This window comes from Tasmannia lanceolata, unplaced genomic scaffold (assembly GCF_043159265.1).
Source record: "Tasmannia lanceolata isolate RefF3 unplaced genomic scaffold, GAP_Taslan_0.1 ptg000016l, whole genome shotgun sequence".
NCBI lineage: Eukaryota > Viridiplantae > Streptophyta > Magnoliopsida > Canellales > Winteraceae > Tasmannia > Tasmannia lanceolata.
In genome coordinates this window covers 5,353,826-5,372,961 of record NW_027518693.1, presented here as the reverse complement: position 1 = coordinate 5,372,961, position 19,136 = coordinate 5,353,826, and the positions used below count along the sequence as shown (strand labels likewise).

The 19,136-nt window shown below is 37.5% G+C and overlaps 1 protein-coding gene and 1 non-coding gene across 5 annotated transcripts; one reads left to right on the top strand and one right to left on the bottom strand.

Annotated features, from left to right (window-relative positions):
- Nucleotides 1-4,793: 4,793 nt before the first annotated feature.
- LOC143848191 (polypyrimidine tract-binding protein homolog 1-like) lies at nucleotides 4,794-17,786 on the bottom strand. Of its 4 annotated transcripts, none has more exons than XM_077357073.1 (12): nucleotides 17,299-17,438; nucleotides 14,506-14,559; nucleotides 14,195-14,404; nucleotides 13,646-13,708; nucleotides 13,459-13,532; nucleotides 13,267-13,362; nucleotides 9,859-9,916; nucleotides 9,509-9,613; nucleotides 9,327-9,408; nucleotides 5,877-5,989; nucleotides 5,547-5,673; nucleotides 4,794-5,308 (listed from the first exon to the last, which is right to left on the bottom strand). In XM_077357073.1, exons 2-12 carry the CDS (start codon nucleotides 14,515-14,517, stop codon nucleotides 5,043-5,045), a joined length of 1,206 nt encoding a protein of 401 aa, XP_077213188.1. In that variant the 5' UTR covers nucleotides 14,518-14,559; nucleotides 17,299-17,438; the 3' UTR covers nucleotides 4,794-5,042. The 4 variants fall into 4 exon arrangements, 3 of the variants coding, with proteins under 3 accessions (XP_077213188.1, XP_077213189.1, XP_077213186.1); XM_077357074.1 differs by lacking the exon at nucleotides 17,299-17,438 and adding an exon at nucleotides 14,948-15,172; XM_077357071.1 differs by lacking the exon at nucleotides 14,506-14,559 and having other exon boundaries at nucleotides 17,299-17,778.
- LOC143849210 (U5 spliceosomal RNA) lies at nucleotides 8,200-8,313 on the top strand. The gene has a single exon (XR_013235590.1). It is a non-coding gene; the product is annotated as a U5 spliceosomal RNA (small nuclear RNA).
- Nucleotides 17,787-19,136: the final 1,350 nt, after the last annotated feature.

Below are 19,136 nucleotides of genomic sequence, written 5' to 3'. Positions count from 1 at the left end.
CCTCCCTTAAAACCTATGCCTTACGCTTAAACTGTTTGGTAACCAAGGTTTTCAGTGAAGGAGAGAGAGAGAGACTACGATAATGGTTTGACTTTTAATCAGCAGATTATGCTATTTAACTTTCTCTTTTTTTCTTTAGTAGGAACCAACATATGAGATTCTTCTGCTTTTCTGCTTCAAATCTAAGAGTTTTTTTGTAAACTCAGTTTCATTATCATTCACTTTTGTTTGTTCCCCGTGTATCGCACCAGATTTCTAATATGGCAGAGTGGGTCCCACCCTCTAATGATGCAAATCACACATTCAGTAAACTGTTCTTCGGAACTATTATGGCAGCTGGGATGTTGTAATTTCTATCAACCCTATCAATGAAAAATGTGCGATTGAAGATACAGATAGTCATACTAGCTCTCGTAAAATGTGAGATACAATGAGTGGTTGCAAGAAGGCGTAGGAAGAGAGCGGAGCCAAAATAGTATATGCTTGGATGCCATGCATGTGATTTAGTAAAAGACTGGTAGTTCTACTTCTACATAGCAAAAAAAACCACATGCAATGGCGGTCCAATATTTTTCAAAAGGTAATTTATGGCTTACACAATAACAGGATCCAAACCATCCATTTGATGGGCCACAACCTAAACAGGTTGTGCCCAAAAAATCATATCCATAGGATGATCATAGCCCTCCAATCTATAGAAGAACTGCATATGATGGAAACCTTTATAGATTGGTGGGTTGGGATCATATGTGGAGTTGATTTTTTGGGCACACACTATTTCCTTTGTGGCCTGTGAAATGGACGGTTTGGATCATCTAGTTTTTGAAGAATACTGGACTATACACATTTGTAGAAAAGTTCGGACAGGAAATAACTTTTTCTTACACTCAAAAAAGATAATCGGAACCATAGTAAGCAAAACATGATCCGGCAAAAAAGGGACGGCAAAAATTCGAGTTTAATACAGTATTGGTTCACATAGTAAAAAAAATGGAAACACAAGAAAATGAGTTTAGAATTTTGTCATTTACAAAATATGGTGGGGTAATATTGAAAAGTTGGCCAAAAAACATGTTTAAAATAAAACGTTAGCCTCAAAGAAACGAAGTTTACTCATTGTAAAAGTTTTAAACAGAGTTTTAAACGTCACACCAATAAAAAGCGTTTTTTTCAACAAAAAAAAAAATGCCATTTAAAATGAAGTTTTGCCAACTATGATTGGAACCATCCCTATTCAAATTTGATTTAGAGGGACGTACAATTTATGACAAGATCTGTGAAAATTAGGGAAGTGATATTTACGCCCCTTTTGATTACGAGGGACACCCATCGCTAGTTTATCAATGACTAAAGGAGGGCTAATGTACTTGTCGTCAGAAGAATCCAGTGGGTTTGATTGCCACGTACACTGGCGTTGGGTGTCCCTGGTGATCAAAAGGGGCGTAAATATCATTTCCCAAAAGTAACCACTCTGTTTGGTTGCCGGGTTTTTTTTGTTCTTGGGAGTTTTGTGGGAGAGTAAGTTAAATTTTGGTCCCATCCCATGTTTGGTTGCCTTTTAGCACTAGGTTTATTTTAATCCCACTCTTGTAATGATTACTTGTGGGGTGAATTTTTTAATCCCACTTTTGTAATGATTGCCTTTTCATCCCATCCTAAGATAACCCTAGGAACAAAAATAAACTCAGGAACCAAAAATAAGCTTGAGAAGAATTTTTTTTCTACCCAACAGTTCAAGCAACTAAACAAAGGTTTTTTTTTCCCCCACCATATCTCCCAGGGTATTTTTTTTCTCCCACATAACCAAACATGGGATTTTTATTTTACCAGGATACTTCAAGGACTTTTTTTTTCCCACCTATCTCCCAGGGTGTTTTTTTCTCCCACATAACTCCCGGGAACAAAAAAAAACCCGGCAACCAAATAGAGCATTACATCTAATCAATGACGGCCTCGTGGATTACAGAAAGCCCAGAAGGTTCGACCGTTCGAGATACCCTAATCGCATGGAGATAAATAATCCAAAAGCTTGTCTTCTTATTTATTTGATATACGAAATCCATGGCTCCTTTCTTTAAGACAATGGTGAGCTCTGTTTCAACCACTCTCTTGTCTTTTTCGTTTACAACTAGCTTTTCGACTTTGTCTACAACCATTGATTAAACATTATAGTTTTTAGTGGGCTTAGTTAAATGATACCTGATAGTTTATTGATGCAACCAGTGAAATGACCACATCAAGAGGACTGCATTGTGGCATATTAGCACCATAACTTCTTTTGTTTTGAAATGAGAAACATATTTGGGATGAAATTATCAGCACCATAACTTGTGATCAAGAATCAAAACCTTGAGATTATATGTTTATTGTATGAGACCTTATCTTGCAATGTTGTTCATCAAACAAGTTGCTCTTGCCTTCAGTTTTGCTCTCATGGTTTCCATAATTTTTTGGATGATCCGTGCTCAACATAGTTAGCAAAATTTTGCAGCTTCGCCATTTAAATCTTTTTATGACAGAAAATACTCTATTTTTTAAGAAAAACATTTAAAATCTAACAGGCTTGCCTGACTACTGTATACAGAGCCACTTGGTTTTTCATGTTTTTGGGATATTGTTAGCTATCCTTCAGGTGGAAAGGATTTGACCAATGGGTAGTGTTCATCAAAGATCATTCAAGCTCTAGGAAAATACGTAGATTGAATGCAGTTGAACCAGACATGGGATTTGTTGTTTCTATCTAAGAGATTATGGAATTCATACCTGGAGGTGACTTTCACAAATTACACGGGACGGGTTTTAAACTTATTGAATTCATCTTTTTTACCAACTTTTCAATTTTACCCTTGCTATATTTTGCAAATGACAACATTTTATGCATCTATTTTACCATCACTTTAAATGTTTTTTCAAGTTCTAATTTATTTGATCGTTGTTTTAACTACATTTTTTGAGCCAATACTATGTTAAACTCAAATTTTTCCTATCCCGCCAAATCATCTTTTCCTAACTATGGATCAAACCCATCGACACTAATAAATAATCAAATCCTCAAAAACAATTTGTAATCAAGGTTTTGTTAGCGAGTAAGGGCCTCTTTGCACCAAATTGGCCTTTATTTACAAATAAAATTGTTTGAAGTTAAATCTTATTCGTAAAGGCAACACTAAGTTCACTTTGAAAGCCATTACATAAGAAATGCAAACTTTTTATAACCATTTTGTGGTTAAGGATACAGACATAAGTGCGAATTTTGTGGTTTTTCCTCATACATGATTATACGCAAATTAATAATTGATGCATATAAGCTTATAAGCAAAGGGATTTGCTAGGCACCATAACAAAAGCCCATTTCATTTCGCAGCTGGCTCTTTCATTTTAGAGCAGCCACCTCAGATTAATTAAATGACTACGACAAAATCTGTTGAAAGGTGAGCCTGTGTGGCTCTTGCAACAGCCAGCCACGAAATGCCTTTCTGCGAAAGTAGCTAGCAAATCCCAGAGAAATTATATGGTGTAAGGCCTTACAACAATACCGTAGGTGTACCGCCCTTGATATTTGATCCAACAGCAGCTCGGATCACTTTTTGAGGAGCTGATGTTGGATCAAATATCTAGGATGGTACTTTCACTGTACTAAGGCGATCAAATATCAAGGGTAGTACTAAGGCATTTTTGTTGCAAGGCCTCACACCATATAAAATCTCCAAATCCTAAGCAAATCAATAATCTCCAAACCCCATAGGCAAATCAATGTGTCAAACGGGCCATACCGCCATGGTACCCCTATCGTATTGTTGTAAGGCCTTTACACCATATAAAGCCCCCAAATCCCATAGGCTCTGTTTGGTTGCAAAAAATAAGGAAGACGGCTGAGCATTTCTAAGAATATGAAATACCAAATGTTGTTTGGTTGTCATTTTTTAGCTCAAATCCCATTGGACTTCTAGACATGGAAGAGAGATAATTATTAGCTTTTGGCTTAGGTGGCGCCTATGTGGCGGGATTGTCCCCTCTCCTACTTTTCCAATGCCAAACCTTGTTTTTGGTAAATTTTAAAGGGGAGAAGAGTAGAATATGAAATGCCATGCGTAATCATTATTTTTTTCTCTCTTTCTCTCTCTTTTACTATTTATTTTGTTAATGACACCCCTCCATTCTCCCACATGCTTTGACATCTAACCAAACACACTACCAAAATTCCCCAAAATTCCCTCTAATCTTCTCAGACAAGTCTACACATATCCCACCCTTGTCACCTCCTTGTTGACTACTACTTCCACTAAAATCTCATTCATCTAACCAAACAGAGCCATAGGCAAATCAATGTGGCAAACGGGCCGGGCCATACAGACATGGACAAAGTGCCCTGTGGGCCCCACAGCAATTTTTTTTTTTTTTTCGAAGTTCAACATTAGCAATATAATAGGCAAAGCAGACCTGACTAACCGTAGAGGAGATACAAGAAACATCTTTAGGTGCTGTTCGTTTTGGAATTTGAGAATCCATTTTGAGTCCAAAACTGGATATTGGAAATCACAGACATATCTTTATATTTTGTTTTTATCATGAAAATCCTGATAAATTTACAATATTATTTGTTCTAATTTTGTTCTAAAAATTATATTTCTATATATTTAAAAAAAAAATTAAAATATACCAAGATACACCCTCTCCTATATGTATCGGCAACACTGATGGGAGTTTATATAACCACAACAAGACGTATATAGCCCCATCATTTCACTTGAGGCACATGCCCCTTTCTTCACTAGGCTATGGACACAGAAATGGATGCAGGAAAAACTAAAGATATCCATTTAAATGATAAACAAATGAGACATAAGTCCTGCCACAATGGGCACTTCAAAGGTTAAAAAAACCCAACTTCAGGTCAGAGGGCATAAAGAACCATAAAGCTACACAGATTAAGAGCAAGAGCCAGAGCCAATGCAAATTACTGCAAAATCCATTGGACATCCAAGGCCTTGGTATTTCTCTAAAAGATGTGTTGCATGAAAGAATGCGAGATATGATGCAGCTTATTGAGAATAATAAGCAGAAGACTGACCTGAAGGGGATGGACCGCGGGGCCGAGCATTCTGTTGATGGCCATACTGTGGCATCCACTGAGAACCCATACCAGGGGCTGATTCGGCTGAAGAGGTAGGCACAGTCCCTGAAGTAGAATATGGTCCATAAGACTGACCTGGAAATGTACTTGGAACCGAAACAAATGTCGATCTTCCTGCTTGCATGCTTGGGTCCCATGCTGACATTTGCCCATCGGGAAGTTGTGGATGCATACCTGTTAAAAGTATAAAAGATTATATAGCGCCATCTCCAACGGCTTAATCTTTTGGAGTAATTGGTTGTTTGACATGATATCAGAGCAAAGGTCCTGAGTTGAAAACTCATTGATATTAAAAATCCACATGTAATGGTCAATCCAAAAAGAGGGGCCACATGTAGGCCAACCCTAAAAAGAGGGGCCACACGTGAGGGGGAGTGTTAAAGTATAAAAGATATAAAAAAAGATTAAATACCGCCAAACATGGAAGCAGACTGAGGACTTTGCCAACCACTGGGAGTGGTTGGCAGAGCTGAAGCTTGTTGCATTGCGAGCAAACCCGACTCCGGGATTGTATAGTCTCTGCTTCTGTCATTATGTGCCTGAGAAATAAAGGGTTAATCAATTTCAAAGAAAGAATTTGGTATAACAAGGTAAAAAAGTGTCAGGAAGCATACATTGATCGACAAACTGTTTTTTTTTTCGGATCAGTAATCGACACACTGTTTTCTTTCTCCAAAAGCCGCTTTTAAAGTTTTTTTCCATTTCTTTTGCATGGATATAATTCAAAAACTCATATTAATACCTTTACATTGAGATCAGTATGACGAGAGTATGACAGATGAAGCTTACAATAGCCACCATCATAGATGCAGTGTCCCTCTAAAGCGTCTTTAGCAACTCCAGCAGTTGTCACATCTGAAGCATGGATAGAATTATTGATTAGGAAGCACATAGAATAAATGTATCCATTTGTTAAAAATCAACCCACTGAGTACAACAAATCGGCATAGAAACGCAAAATCACATCAAACTTGAGATAAATCATATGAATGTTCCAGATATATCATATGAATCCCTCAGACTCTCAGCCTTTATTAATATACCACGTATTCAACTTGAAAACTGGAAAAGAAAAAATGCATTTATTTTGGATCTAAAATGGTTTTTCTACACTATTGAACTGCACAGGCAAGACTCAAATTACTGCAACCAGGACATTCATCACCACACCAAATTATTTTATAAAATAGAAGTTGCTTAAAGAATCAATGAAGGAAAGTTTTGAAACATATGGAGGGATCGCGTGTAGTCATGACGACAATAATCATTCATGGAAGCCTTTTACGTACAAGGTTGAAGTCTTGAAGAAGCCAGCAGCTTCTTAAGACTAGAAAGTTCACATTGGCAATGTGAATCAGTAATTACAAATTATGTAATGCAAGCCAGATGCGTCACGCCAAATCTCTAACAAATGTGTTAAGGAGCAAGAACACGTCTTTAAAATAGAATCATATGCACAACATGACCACATCAAGCCTTAAAGTTAGCTAAGTTTGAAAACCAAAAGTTTTTACAAGAAATAAAAGCCAGGTAGAGTTTTAACAATCAATGCTTGAAACTTTGAATAGCATGTGACAGGCAGCATGAATTAAGGAGAAGCAGGAAAAGCAAAATAAAAGTACATGAAATGCCAGGAATAGTCTTAGCAAATTGTGCTTTACAGTACTAAACAGCATGAGTATAAATAAAGACATGCTAAGACTCAGACTCTCGTCTCGTCTTTTTTTTTTTTTAATGGAAAAAAAGCGTCGAGTCTTTTTGTTTCTTGTTCCTTTTCTTTATTTTAATGAAACTCTACATTTAAAAAAAAAAACATTTTAAGATGGTGTCTCCCACTGTGTCTCCATCATGTCATGGCTCAAAACTTGACACACGACCCAAATGAAAAATATACAAATAACTGGAATACCACAACTCACAAGCTTCCACCGCATCGGTATACTTAAAACTAATATTTTAGAAATAAAAGGGGAACTGACATTCGCACCTCTGTTTTGATATGCTTGTGTCCCTATAATTTAAATAACCCGTATTGGGAATTGACGGGTGGTTTGGAATTGTACAAGACAATAAGGGTGCGTTGGGATTGCCTGAATTAGGCGCAGGAATCGGCATCTTATTGTAATTCCGCCCAATTCCGGCGTTTGGATAAAAAACTGAACAGAATAAAATAGGCAAACAGCGAGGGAAAATGTTGGAATCTGGTTCCCACGTCAAGAGGTGGTATTCTCTATTTTGATTCCACCCTGGTCGGAATGAAATTCTTAATGGATTTTTTTGAATTTGATTTTTGTCATTGAATTAGAATAGGATGCTGATTCTGATTCCTAGTTCTGACAACCCCAAACGCAGCTTAAGAGAAGTCTACAATAGAAAGGAGTACATATCAAAACGAGTGAGTGTGTAAACTTGCTAGAAAGAGAGAACTACCTACTGGAGTCAACAATCTCAACCAGTGTTTCAAAACGTGAATGCGGGCCTAAACACGGCCAAAGTAAATCCTAGTCCACTCGAGTCGGAGGACAAGTACTGGGTTAAAGCAGCTGAGTACTCAATTGATGAGATCATAATTTGAGAGAGTCGAAGGAGTTTTGATTGACTTGGTAGGGCAAAATGCGGACATGGACACTAACCCGGCGAATGTAAAAGGGAGTTGATTTTGGTGAGTCAACGACTGAAGCAGTTTTGAAATAGTGACCTCAACGATGAAATCCTCTAACTCCACCAACTCGGATTAGCTATTGAAGCCCAATAAGATTACAAACGATGAACAAACCTCATCCCAACAGATTGTATATACAAACCAAAAACGATAGACCAATATGAAGTGTAAGAACTTCCAATTCACTATTGTTCATAAAGTCGATGGTGATCTGACATACTGATGACTCTTTCTCAATTTGGTACACTAAGGGCTCTCATTGAACTCAATTTGAGGCAGTTTGATAGGGGTGGATACCAAATTACAACCTAGAATAGACCTTTTTTGAAATAGGTCTTTAAATAAGGCACCATAATTTCTTTCCAATGGAACCCAATAGATTATGAATAACTTAATGCTACGCAGCCTCGTGGTGAGCACATAGTGAACTATTCTTTCGCCTTTTACTAAAGAATACCATGTGCTCGCCACTTCAAGAGGCATACGCCTATTTTTGGAGCAGCTTTTTTCACCTAATGGTGGAAAGAGCCCTAACAAATCAAATGAATAACTAAATGCTCTCCATCAACTTCCATGATTGAGTGACCTAACCCTAAAAAAATCTCACATTCCTTTCGTTACATAATCCCCACGAAACTATTTCACTATATATTCCCTCGTCTCCAAAGGACTCTTTTGCCCACACGACAGATAATAAGATCTAAAAGCGGGTGCCGGGAATACCTAAGAGACTTGAAAACATTTTACAAAAGACAACACCTTGCCCACCACCTCTCAATGGATGAAGATAACATTTGCTGATCCCACCACTCAATTACACAAGAAAAATTACACTTCTCTGCATACATTTCTTATCCTTCAAGATAACAAAGAAAACTCCACGCGCGCAACTTCAAAGAAAAATGCTTCAACCCAAGGGAAAGTTGGCGCTCTAAATAAATTGAAAAGAAGAGGGGCTTCATTCAGAAAACGGTACAAGACAGATCTAACCAAGAAAGAGCATAAGCACCTAAGATATAAGTTCTCCTATCACCCTCAAAGAATTAAAAAATTCTAAGAATTAACCAAACAAAGAATGTTCATGAACTCATTCTTGAGATACGTCCCGAAGACTGCTGACAACCCCACCTACCCAATTTTTCGAAACTGAAATTAACCCATTTTCATAATATCTGTAAGCCACATAAATGTATTTGATCATGACTTGATCATTTCAAGATTTAATGAACATTCAGCCAATGGTATGTGCAAGAGTGCATATGTAAAATAATTTCTTGCCGTTGGAGATTAAAATGTGTATGTATATAAGGAGGCTAAGGAGCACTTGTCTCGGATTGGATATGTGCAAAAAATTCCCAGCTCATACTTCAAACAGGAAAGAAGATCAGCAAAGAATAAAATTTAATGCACATATGAGAATAGGTAACAATGGAAAAGAAATCTTAATTGAAGACAAAATTGTTGGCTGCTAGTACATCAAAATTATTACAATGAAATGGAAAACACAAAAAACAGGAGTTATTTCCCCACCAGGATACTGAATTAATGCTTGAATGCCACCATTCTTCTCAAAAATTGCAATTTTCTGGACTGTACCAAACGCCGAGAACACCTAAGATAGATTAACACGGATTATTGTAAGGATGCCTTAAGAGTGTCTGGCAGCCAGGTGCTAGCACAATGAAACTAGGGACGAAATTAAATGTTTTTACCGTGTGAAGAACATCCACTGTGACTGCATACTGCATGTTCTCAATGGACGCAAGAAGAACATTACTCTCTGGCTCCTTTTTCTTCCCATCCGGACCAAAAGCTGGCTGCATAAAGTAGCTGATTAGACACAAGGTTTGAAATTTCGGTTTTGGTTTCAGCCTCAGCCAAAAACGAAATTACCGTGGAATTTTCAGTAGCAATTTCGGTGAAAATCTTATAAATTCGGCCGAAATTTTTAAATTTCAGTTTCGGTTTTAAATTTTGGTCCCGGCCGAAATTCAAAACCATGATTACACCTAATTAAAACACGACAGATGCAAATTATGTTTGCATTAATATAAAAGCTTACCTGTAGAGTTCCTTCAATGGCAGAAGCGTTCACAGGGAGGTAGGGGTTTGTGTAATCCCTGCACAACCAAGAAAAGTGATAGCACCGGGTCAATTACGATGAAAACTGTAAATAATTTCATATTTTAAGGTAGCATCAGAGCATTAACTACACCGGGACACAAAAAGTACTCCCATAAATAAAGTGAAATAATAAAACAACATTAAACAAGCTTCCCATTCACACAAAGGATGGAGAAGAAATATTAAGCAGGAAGATGAGGAAGGGGGGGGCGAGGGCGAGGGCGTAGGGTATATGTAGCCACATTTGAACACCGCACATGGTATAACAGAAATGGCAACATTATTAAACCAAGAAGTGAAAAAGTAGTTACTCTGTCAATACAATCAATACCATAGTTGCCCGAGTGGGAAGCGAGTTCGGGAGCAGAAGCGGGAAGCGAGGGATCTAGAAAACAGAAAATGAGGGTAGCGAAAAACTCTAGAGAAGGTAAAGAGCAAATGTGTGGGGCAATTCATTGAAAGTCCACATAAAAGCATGTAATAAGCCTCATTGGAACCATTCAAAAATAAATAAATAAGCCTCATTGGAAGCAAACAAGATATGTATAGAAGGAGTAGGTCTATAATAAGTTAAGGAGGAAAGGTTAATGTAGGTAAGGGTTATAAGTAGTAAAGAAGACTTTGTGGTAGATTAGAATTAGAAGTTTTATGGATTTATAGTTTCGCAAGTTCTATTGATGTATATTTAATGTTAAAGTTTTTGGTAAAAAATCTACATAGGTTTTATTTGAAACTTGAGATGAGTTTTTAGGCTTTGAATACACTCTTTGTTTAAATAAGCTCATTTAGCACTATTGAAAGGAGAAATAACTCTTTTAGAAAAAATAATCACCCAAATAGAAGAGTACTGTTAGTAGTTACCATTCAAAAATATATATACTCTTAAGTAAGAGGAAACACGTAAGAAGTGTGTGAGAAGCGTGCTTCCCCTAAATTTGGGAACCAAGAACTTAGCTTCCAAAGTGAGCTTCCCATAGCTAGGAAGTTTCCGGTATAAGTTGAGACTACTCCAAGAGGCAAGAACACAATTGATGAACCAATATTCAAAAGCTCTCAAGGTAGCAAACAGAATGGCAACACTATGAAGCCCGTAAGTTTGATATGTACAGATATGAGTATTAAAAAGAGGCAATGCCCCAAAGTATAAAACTTCCACAGTTCGTCTGATTCTACTACCCCTAGTTCAATAAATGCCTCTGATTTGCCTGTACACCAGATCCATTGATCAGCTTTATTTTCTCATCACTAATCTTGATTTTTAGAATCATAGAAATCCCCCTCAACAACACTACCAACTATTGTCATTGAAAAAAAGACCTAAATCAACTATAAACCCTTAGTTCAGCCCCATTCCCTTTGATTCTCCAATCTTCATTGGCATTTGTCCAATGTCAAAGGTATCAGAGATGCATGAGTAATCATATTTCCGCAACAGTCCTACATCAACTCCTCGAGTCCAAGCTATGAAGGGAATGATGAAAATATACTAATTGACAAATTGCATCTAAGTTCCAATTTTTTATGAATAATAAAGAGCGTCTTTTAGGAGTGTGCCAGTCAAAGAAGTAACCATGTTCTAATGAAACCATATGTATAGTTGTAGAACCCAATCTACATTTTTGTTCTAATGAAATCATGTGTATCCCAATCAAAACCTCTCTCTCTCTCTCTCTCTCTCTCTCTCTCTCTCTCTCTCTCTCTCTCTCTCTCTCTCTCCAGGAAAAGAAGTCTTGTTCAGATATAAATTATAAACGTCATTTAAAAAAAAATATAAATTATAAACGTAAGATGCAAAAGGTTGTTTATGTTTCCCCATCTAACAAAAGGTTACCAAACCCCAAATCCAATTGGTAACAAAAATAAACTCAAATAAAAATCATTTCATAATGTAGATTATCTTTCACAAAGATCAATCCGAGATGTGTGCTATATATATTATAGCATGATTGTCAAATATCTTTCACAGATATGAATCCGAGATGCGTGCCATCAACGGTACAGCATGATCAATAGATAACCGGCCATAATTCCTTTATGCAAGGGTAAAAACAAAAGTAACTTTTATCAAAGTGAAAACCAAATGGGAGCTGTTTGCAGATGGAAAGGCAATAGGATTGATGGCCACAAATGGTTAACAAGCGCCTCTATTGGAGAGAAGCATGGGTGTCACATTGCGTTACCATGCTTTTGTAAACAAGTTCTAAGAACATGAACTTTGAAAAGTTCAACAGATCTTCTAAATATAAGCAATGTTTAAAATTTTGGTTTTGGTATCGGTTTCGAAGGTGGCCGAAACCGAAATTTCGGCCGAAATACTGAAATTTTGGCCTAAAGTCGGTAATTAAAAAAAATCTGTCATGTTAAAATTTTGGCTGAAATTTCCCAACATCCCAAAAAATTGGGAAAAACTAAAAAAAAATGGAATTGGTCGAAATTTCGGCCGGCACCGAAGTCATGTACTTTTGGTATCGGCATTTTAAACCATGAATATAAGCAAGGGTGTCACATTGATTTATCATCACCATGATCTTATCAACAAGATAAAAGAACATGAACTTTGAAACAGTTCAGCTACAGCTCTTCTAGAGAAATACATCGGATGCTTATCATGAGATAAAGATAACTACAAAGAGATCAAACTAAATCCGTATTCTGGCCGGCTGACTAATTAATCCCTAGGTAACGCATCTCACACTAAATAAGCAGCACTACAGTTGTTACAACTAAGATCAATAATTACCAGTGGAAAATGAAGATCCAATAGAAGGCCCAATAGAAGGAACAAAATCTAATACAAAAAATATGTATATGTAAGTGTGAATATATATATATATATATATATATATATATATATATATATGAGGAAACTGTTGGTGAGCTTAAGCTCACCAAACTTATGGTGAGCTAGCTTGCCCAATCACATGGGGGCCCACTTTGTTAGGATGATCCAAACCATTCATTTGAAAGTCCCTTACATAGATGGGGGGTGTACCAAAAATCAGCTCCATAGGATCATCCTAACCCCTCCATTTGTGGAGGACAAAAATGGACAGACACAAATCTGCCCCATTTTTGTCCTCCACAAATGGAGGGGTTAGGATGATCCTATGGAGCTGATTTTTGGTACACCCCCTATCTATGATAAGGCCTTGCAAATGAATGGTTTGGATCACTCCCCAAAATGTGGAACCCATGTGATTGGGCAAGCTAGCTCACCATAAGTTTGGTGAGCTTAAAGTTTCCTCCATATATATATATATATATATATATATATATATAGAGAGAGAGAGAGAGACACACACATTAAAGCAATACAAATGTAACGGCTTCATGAGCTGGTTGATACCTGCTGCGATGTGATTGAAACTTGATATTCAAATCAGTATGAGCAGAAAATGAAATACGCAAGTGGCACATGTTAACATGCTCTGGAAGTAAGTACCTGAAAAATTATGTTCATCAATCAGTAACCCAAAAGGTGAGACCAGGGGCATTGTTACTAGAAAATTTGATTAAAAATAAGAAAAGAATCGCTTGCCTAGGAATACTTCTCCCATCCAAAGCATTTCGTGCTAAAGAGGCGGTTTCAGAATCACTAAACTGGATTAGTGCCTGCCAAAAATATATTTTCCACTTCAAAATTGCAATATGTAGCAAACCTGCACAAGTTATTATAACGATCTAGCATGCAAACTATACTTGTCCATATGTAATAGATATATGACCTGAAAACCGGCAGCCTTTTCAAAGGTAGCAATTTTGTGCACAAATCCAAAGGCAGAAAATACCTGAAACATTGAATATAATTAGATACTTTACAATGAAGCAATAAAAACAAAAAAATATTAACAATCACTGCAAACATTGACATGAAGATTTGAAGAGAAAGTACCAATCAGTCCTATTTAAGCACAGAAGAGGACCTGTAGGTAAGAGCATATCATTCATCTAAACATCAAAGGCATGATATATATATATATATATATATATATATAGTGCACTAGGCTTAAAAAAGAATGCTGTTTGGGATGTTATTTACAATCAGTCTCCAAATAAAAAAGATTTGAATGAGATAAAACATAACCATACATGATATTTAACCACAAAAAGATTTGCATATTCCAATAAGGAGGCTAGGCTAGGTCCAACGAAACTTACATGACATAAAAGATATCCCCAGGTATCTTTATTTGCAAACATTTGTGTCAAGCAGAAAGGCATAGGATAAACAGAATTTTTTCATATAAAACAATTCAAATAAAAAAAAAGCTTACCAAGTGAATGACATCAATGCTAACATCGCCAGCCTCAACACCCTCAATAGTCACCAGTAAGACATTTCCAGCAACATCTCCAGTGCTCTTATTGTTAACAATTTCTTGTCTATTTGAATATTGTATATAAACAGTTTTACCACGAACCTGTGCAGGCTCAGATGAAGACGCATAATATGAAACCATTGAAATGGCTTGGTTAAGGTCCACCTGCAAATTAGAACAACTCGGAAATCATCAAGATATGAATTAAATGAAGTTATGTGAACAAACTTCAAACTAAGATTCAAAGACAAGTTCAGGCATTTTACTCGCTGAAACATGATTATATGTACTTGTCATAAGAACAGCTTAACTCTACATTCCTGACAATAAATGGTAATATTGTTAACACTGGGTAAAAAGATTGAAGTCAAAATAAGACCAATTTATACTACTGCATCATACTTAACAAAAACATGTTTAAAGAGAAATGATGCAATCAATTAATAATTTGAAAAATCATGTATTTATGACATCAAATGATAGCAAACCTTATAATTGCAAAAATAGGGAGATGAATGGCAGTTTTTTTCCATGAGCGGTAATAAAAACTTATTCAGAAATATGCAAAACTATAGATAGCAGATGACCAAAGGACAAGCTGTCCCTGCAAAACTGTGATGAGAGTGTGTGCGCTGTGATGAGTGTGTGTGTGTGTGTGTGGAGAGAGAGAGAGAGAGAGAGAGAGAGAGAGAGAGAGAGAGCACCAACAGTGTGTCAAGCCAACCAGGGGCCCAGTTGGCAACATCATCATCGAGTCTTAATCAAGTTTCAATCTTCAAGTGTCCAACCTTGCGCAAAACTATGATGAGACCAACACAAACTCCAACTGGAACCCAAGTCAGGTGGCATCAAGCTCGCAACCACAATGTCAGGTCACTTGCGATATAAGTATAACCACTAAGATAAGATGCTAAAATTATATGAAAAGACCAGACTTTGTAGAATGACCTACGCCAATCAAATGTATACCACTAAGGTATATATATATATATATATATATATATATAGAGAGAGAGAGAGAGAGGAAAGTGTTGGTGAGCTTAAGCTCACCAAACTTATGGTGCGCTTAAGCGCCCAATCACATGGGGCCCCACTTTGTTAGGATGACCCAAAGCATTCATTTGAAAGGCCCTTACATAGATGGGGTGTGTACCAAAAATCAGCTCCATAGGATCATCCTAACCCATCCATTTGTGGAGGTCAAAATAGACAGACATTGTTTGTCCACAAATCTGCCATTTTTGCCCTCCACAAATGGAGGGGTTAGGATGATCCTATGGAGCTGATTTTTGGTACACACCCTATCTATGAAAGGGCCTTGCAAATGAATGGTTTGGATCACGATAGAAAATGTGGGACCCATGTGATTGGGCACTTAAGTGCACCATAAGTTTGGTGAGCTTAAGCTCCTCATATATATATATATATGAGGAAATGGCTTGTGAGCAGTTGCTCAAATAGCTTATCTGAGCATGGAATTTTAAAACAAGGGTTGGCCCACATTTTGGGGCTGATCCTAAGCATTCATTTTGAAGGCCCCATCATGGATGGGATGTGTACCAAAAATCAGCTCCATTGGATCATCCTAACCCTTCCATTTGTGGAGGGAAAAAATGGGCAGATTTGTGGACAAACAGTATCGGTCCATTTTTCCCTCCACAAATGGACACCCTAAGATGATCCGAGCTGATTTTTGGTACACACCCCATCCATGATGGGGCCTTCCAAATGAATGCTTAGGATTACCCCCAAAATGTGAGCCCGCCCTTGTTTTAAAATTCCATGCACAAATAAGCTATCTGAGCAGCTGCTCACAAACCATTTCCTCTATATATACACACACACACACACACAGATATATATATATATATATATATATATATATATAGGGAAATGATATATATATATATAGGGAAATGATAAATGCGCCCCTTTGCATCACATGGGACACCCAACTGCAGTGTGCGTGGCAATCAAATCCGTTGAATCCTTCTGACGTGAAGTACATCAGCCCCTCTGCAGTCATTGACACACTGCTACTGTGTGTCCCAAGTGATGAAAAGGGGTGCATTTATCATTTCCCTACATACATATATATATATATATATATATATATATATATATATATCAAGTGATGAAAAGGGGTGCATTTATCATTTCCCTACATACATATATATATATATATATATATATATATATATATATATATATATATATATATAAATGGGATTTGCTAGAACCATTGCAGAAGGCATTTCGCGGGCCAGCTGTTGCATGAGAGAGCAACCATCTCAGTGAATTAAATGAATAAGACAAAATTTGTTGAAAAGTGAGCCTGCGTGACTGCTCTCTCATGCAGCAGCCGGCCCGCGAACGGGAGAATCTTAACTCGTGAACCATAAAGGTATCATCTGCGTCTGCAATAACCGATCCTACTATCACTTGTTGGGGAGGGGAGCTAAAGAGCGTAGGATATGTCACTGAATGCCTTCTCTCTTGGGGGTGATGACCCCACGCACGCACGTACAGACACGCACGCACGTACAGAGACACACGCTCACGCACACACAATGCATGCATACATACATACATACATGTACATACATGTGCATACGTGCGTGCATGTGCGTGTGTGAGATATCTATTATAGATTAGATAGATAGAGATGGAAAATAAAACTCAAAATCATTCTCAATCTATGACTTGCTTGACAGCCAGTATAATATCCAACCAACAGTAAAGCAGCGGGTTCTTATTCAACAAGACATACTAAAATTCGCTTGAAGACACTAATTAAATCCATAGTCATGCATATACGGGCATCGACAAGCAACATAATAAAAATCCCAAAATTCAATCCATTTTTACACGAATTTCTAAGACATGTATAGCCTGCAAACGTATGCACAAGCAATTAAAATCAGGTTCTATCCCAAAAACAGTTTTTAATCAAGACCCAGCAAAATCCCAAAAACCCTAAACGAAGGAGCTCAAATCGAACAAATTACACCCAAAAAAAAAAACAGAGAGGGATGTTAGGGTTTAGAAATGATACTCACGAATTCAACAAATGCCTGATTTCGATTAGCGCCAACGTTGCATTTGGTGTTAACGATCTTACCAAAGGGCTTGCAGAGCTCGACGAGTTCTTCGTCCGTGCACTCCCATGGCAGATTACGAAGGTGCAGGACCTTTGATGGGGTCTGCGTGTAACGGAACTGAGTCTGACCGGAAGAAGACATCTAGGGTTAGGGTTTTCTTAAGACCTCTGACAACAAGAAAAACCAGAGAAAGATAGAGACAGGCTAGGGTTTCAAATATGAGCGAAATACTAGGGTTTCCTCTGCAGACCTAAATAACCAGACAAAGACAGAGAATCTGGGTGTAGGATTTCAGATAGATGAGGGCGAGAATGAAACGGTCATCTCTCTAGGTTTAGGGTTTGGCATCCTATCTAGAGGGCTTCGCTTCGTATTTTGATATTTTTTCCCTCACGTAAAGAACTTGTGAAGATATATAGGTTTTCTTACATAAGGTCATTCTATAGTGAGCGGTTATGCGTATTACGCATCCTACATATTTTGGTATTTATTTCCTTTCTTTATCAAACGAGTGGGACCATTTTACAAGGGAAGTCTTATCAACACAGCCATATTTTGATATTTGCACGAACCCGGCTGTCTTTTCTTCTTTAATATGCTTGTGAGAACTTTTTGGGAAATGGAGTAACCTTTTGACAATGGTTTGTGAAAATATCAAAATACAGTTGTGCTGATATATAATTTGAGATTATGACAACCGATGGTGAGTCCCAGGCCGATTATTGGAGCCAACTTGCATCAATTTTGAGTCCAATGATCGGGATTGGGGCTCACCATCGGTTTGTCATAAATCTCAAACGAAGAGGGCCTAAAGGGTCTAGATAAACGGTAAAAGGCAAATTTTTTGAGTCAAATAATCAGTTTGGGACTCCTAATCAATTCTCAAAAATAGGTTTTGGACTGACAATCAGTTGACATAATCTAAAACAAAAAGGGCAAACCGAGCCTAAAATGATTCTTAACTGATGTTTAGGTTGCGCAGGGGACAGGCATGAGTTCGCCATCCGAGCTATCTCTTTGTAGTGAATTCCTCTTTTGATTCAAGAAGCGCAGCATGCTTCAAAGCCCATCTAGAATGGGTCAAGGGTGTGGAATCATTTGATCAATGTATTCTTAGTATCACATAGACCGACTTTTCAAACTCGCGGCTTGCTGCTCCTCTGTACTATGCTAATAAGGGTGTGATAGAGGGCCCATTAGTAAGAGCTACTCTCGCCCAATATGCTTAGCTTAAGTTCTCAGAATTTTGTTAGATTCGAACCTTCAACTACTACTCATGACCATTATTCGAATCTATGCATTTGTGTTGGTACCATCTATGCATTAGTCTTGGTACGATCGAACCTCTACTAGTAATGACTATAGTAAAGGAGGCAGAAATAGGGCCAAATGAGTGCCTTCTAACGAGAAGCATAAAAGTGATTCTTTTCAGGATTTCCTCCCAACCAAACGGCAGGCCAGTGCCCAATCTTAGATTTAGACATATGCTCGTTCCTTGGGCAAGCTAAGTTATATGGGATAACTGAAGGTCGAGTCCCCCATGCAAGGAGCATTGCTTCAAACACTCCCACTGTAGAAAGAACGCATGCAATACTCGGAGCCTCTACCTTGGATCTTGCACTCAAATTTGGCCTTGTTTTAGAATATACAAAAGTTATAAAATCCAGCGAGTCGACTCAAAAATCAGAGAAGTTGACTCTTCCTCTACTAAACATTCACTTGACGCATCGAGTGAGTTGATACTTTTTCTATCAAAAAATGTATTGAATATAATTTGTAGACATGTATGTGACTAA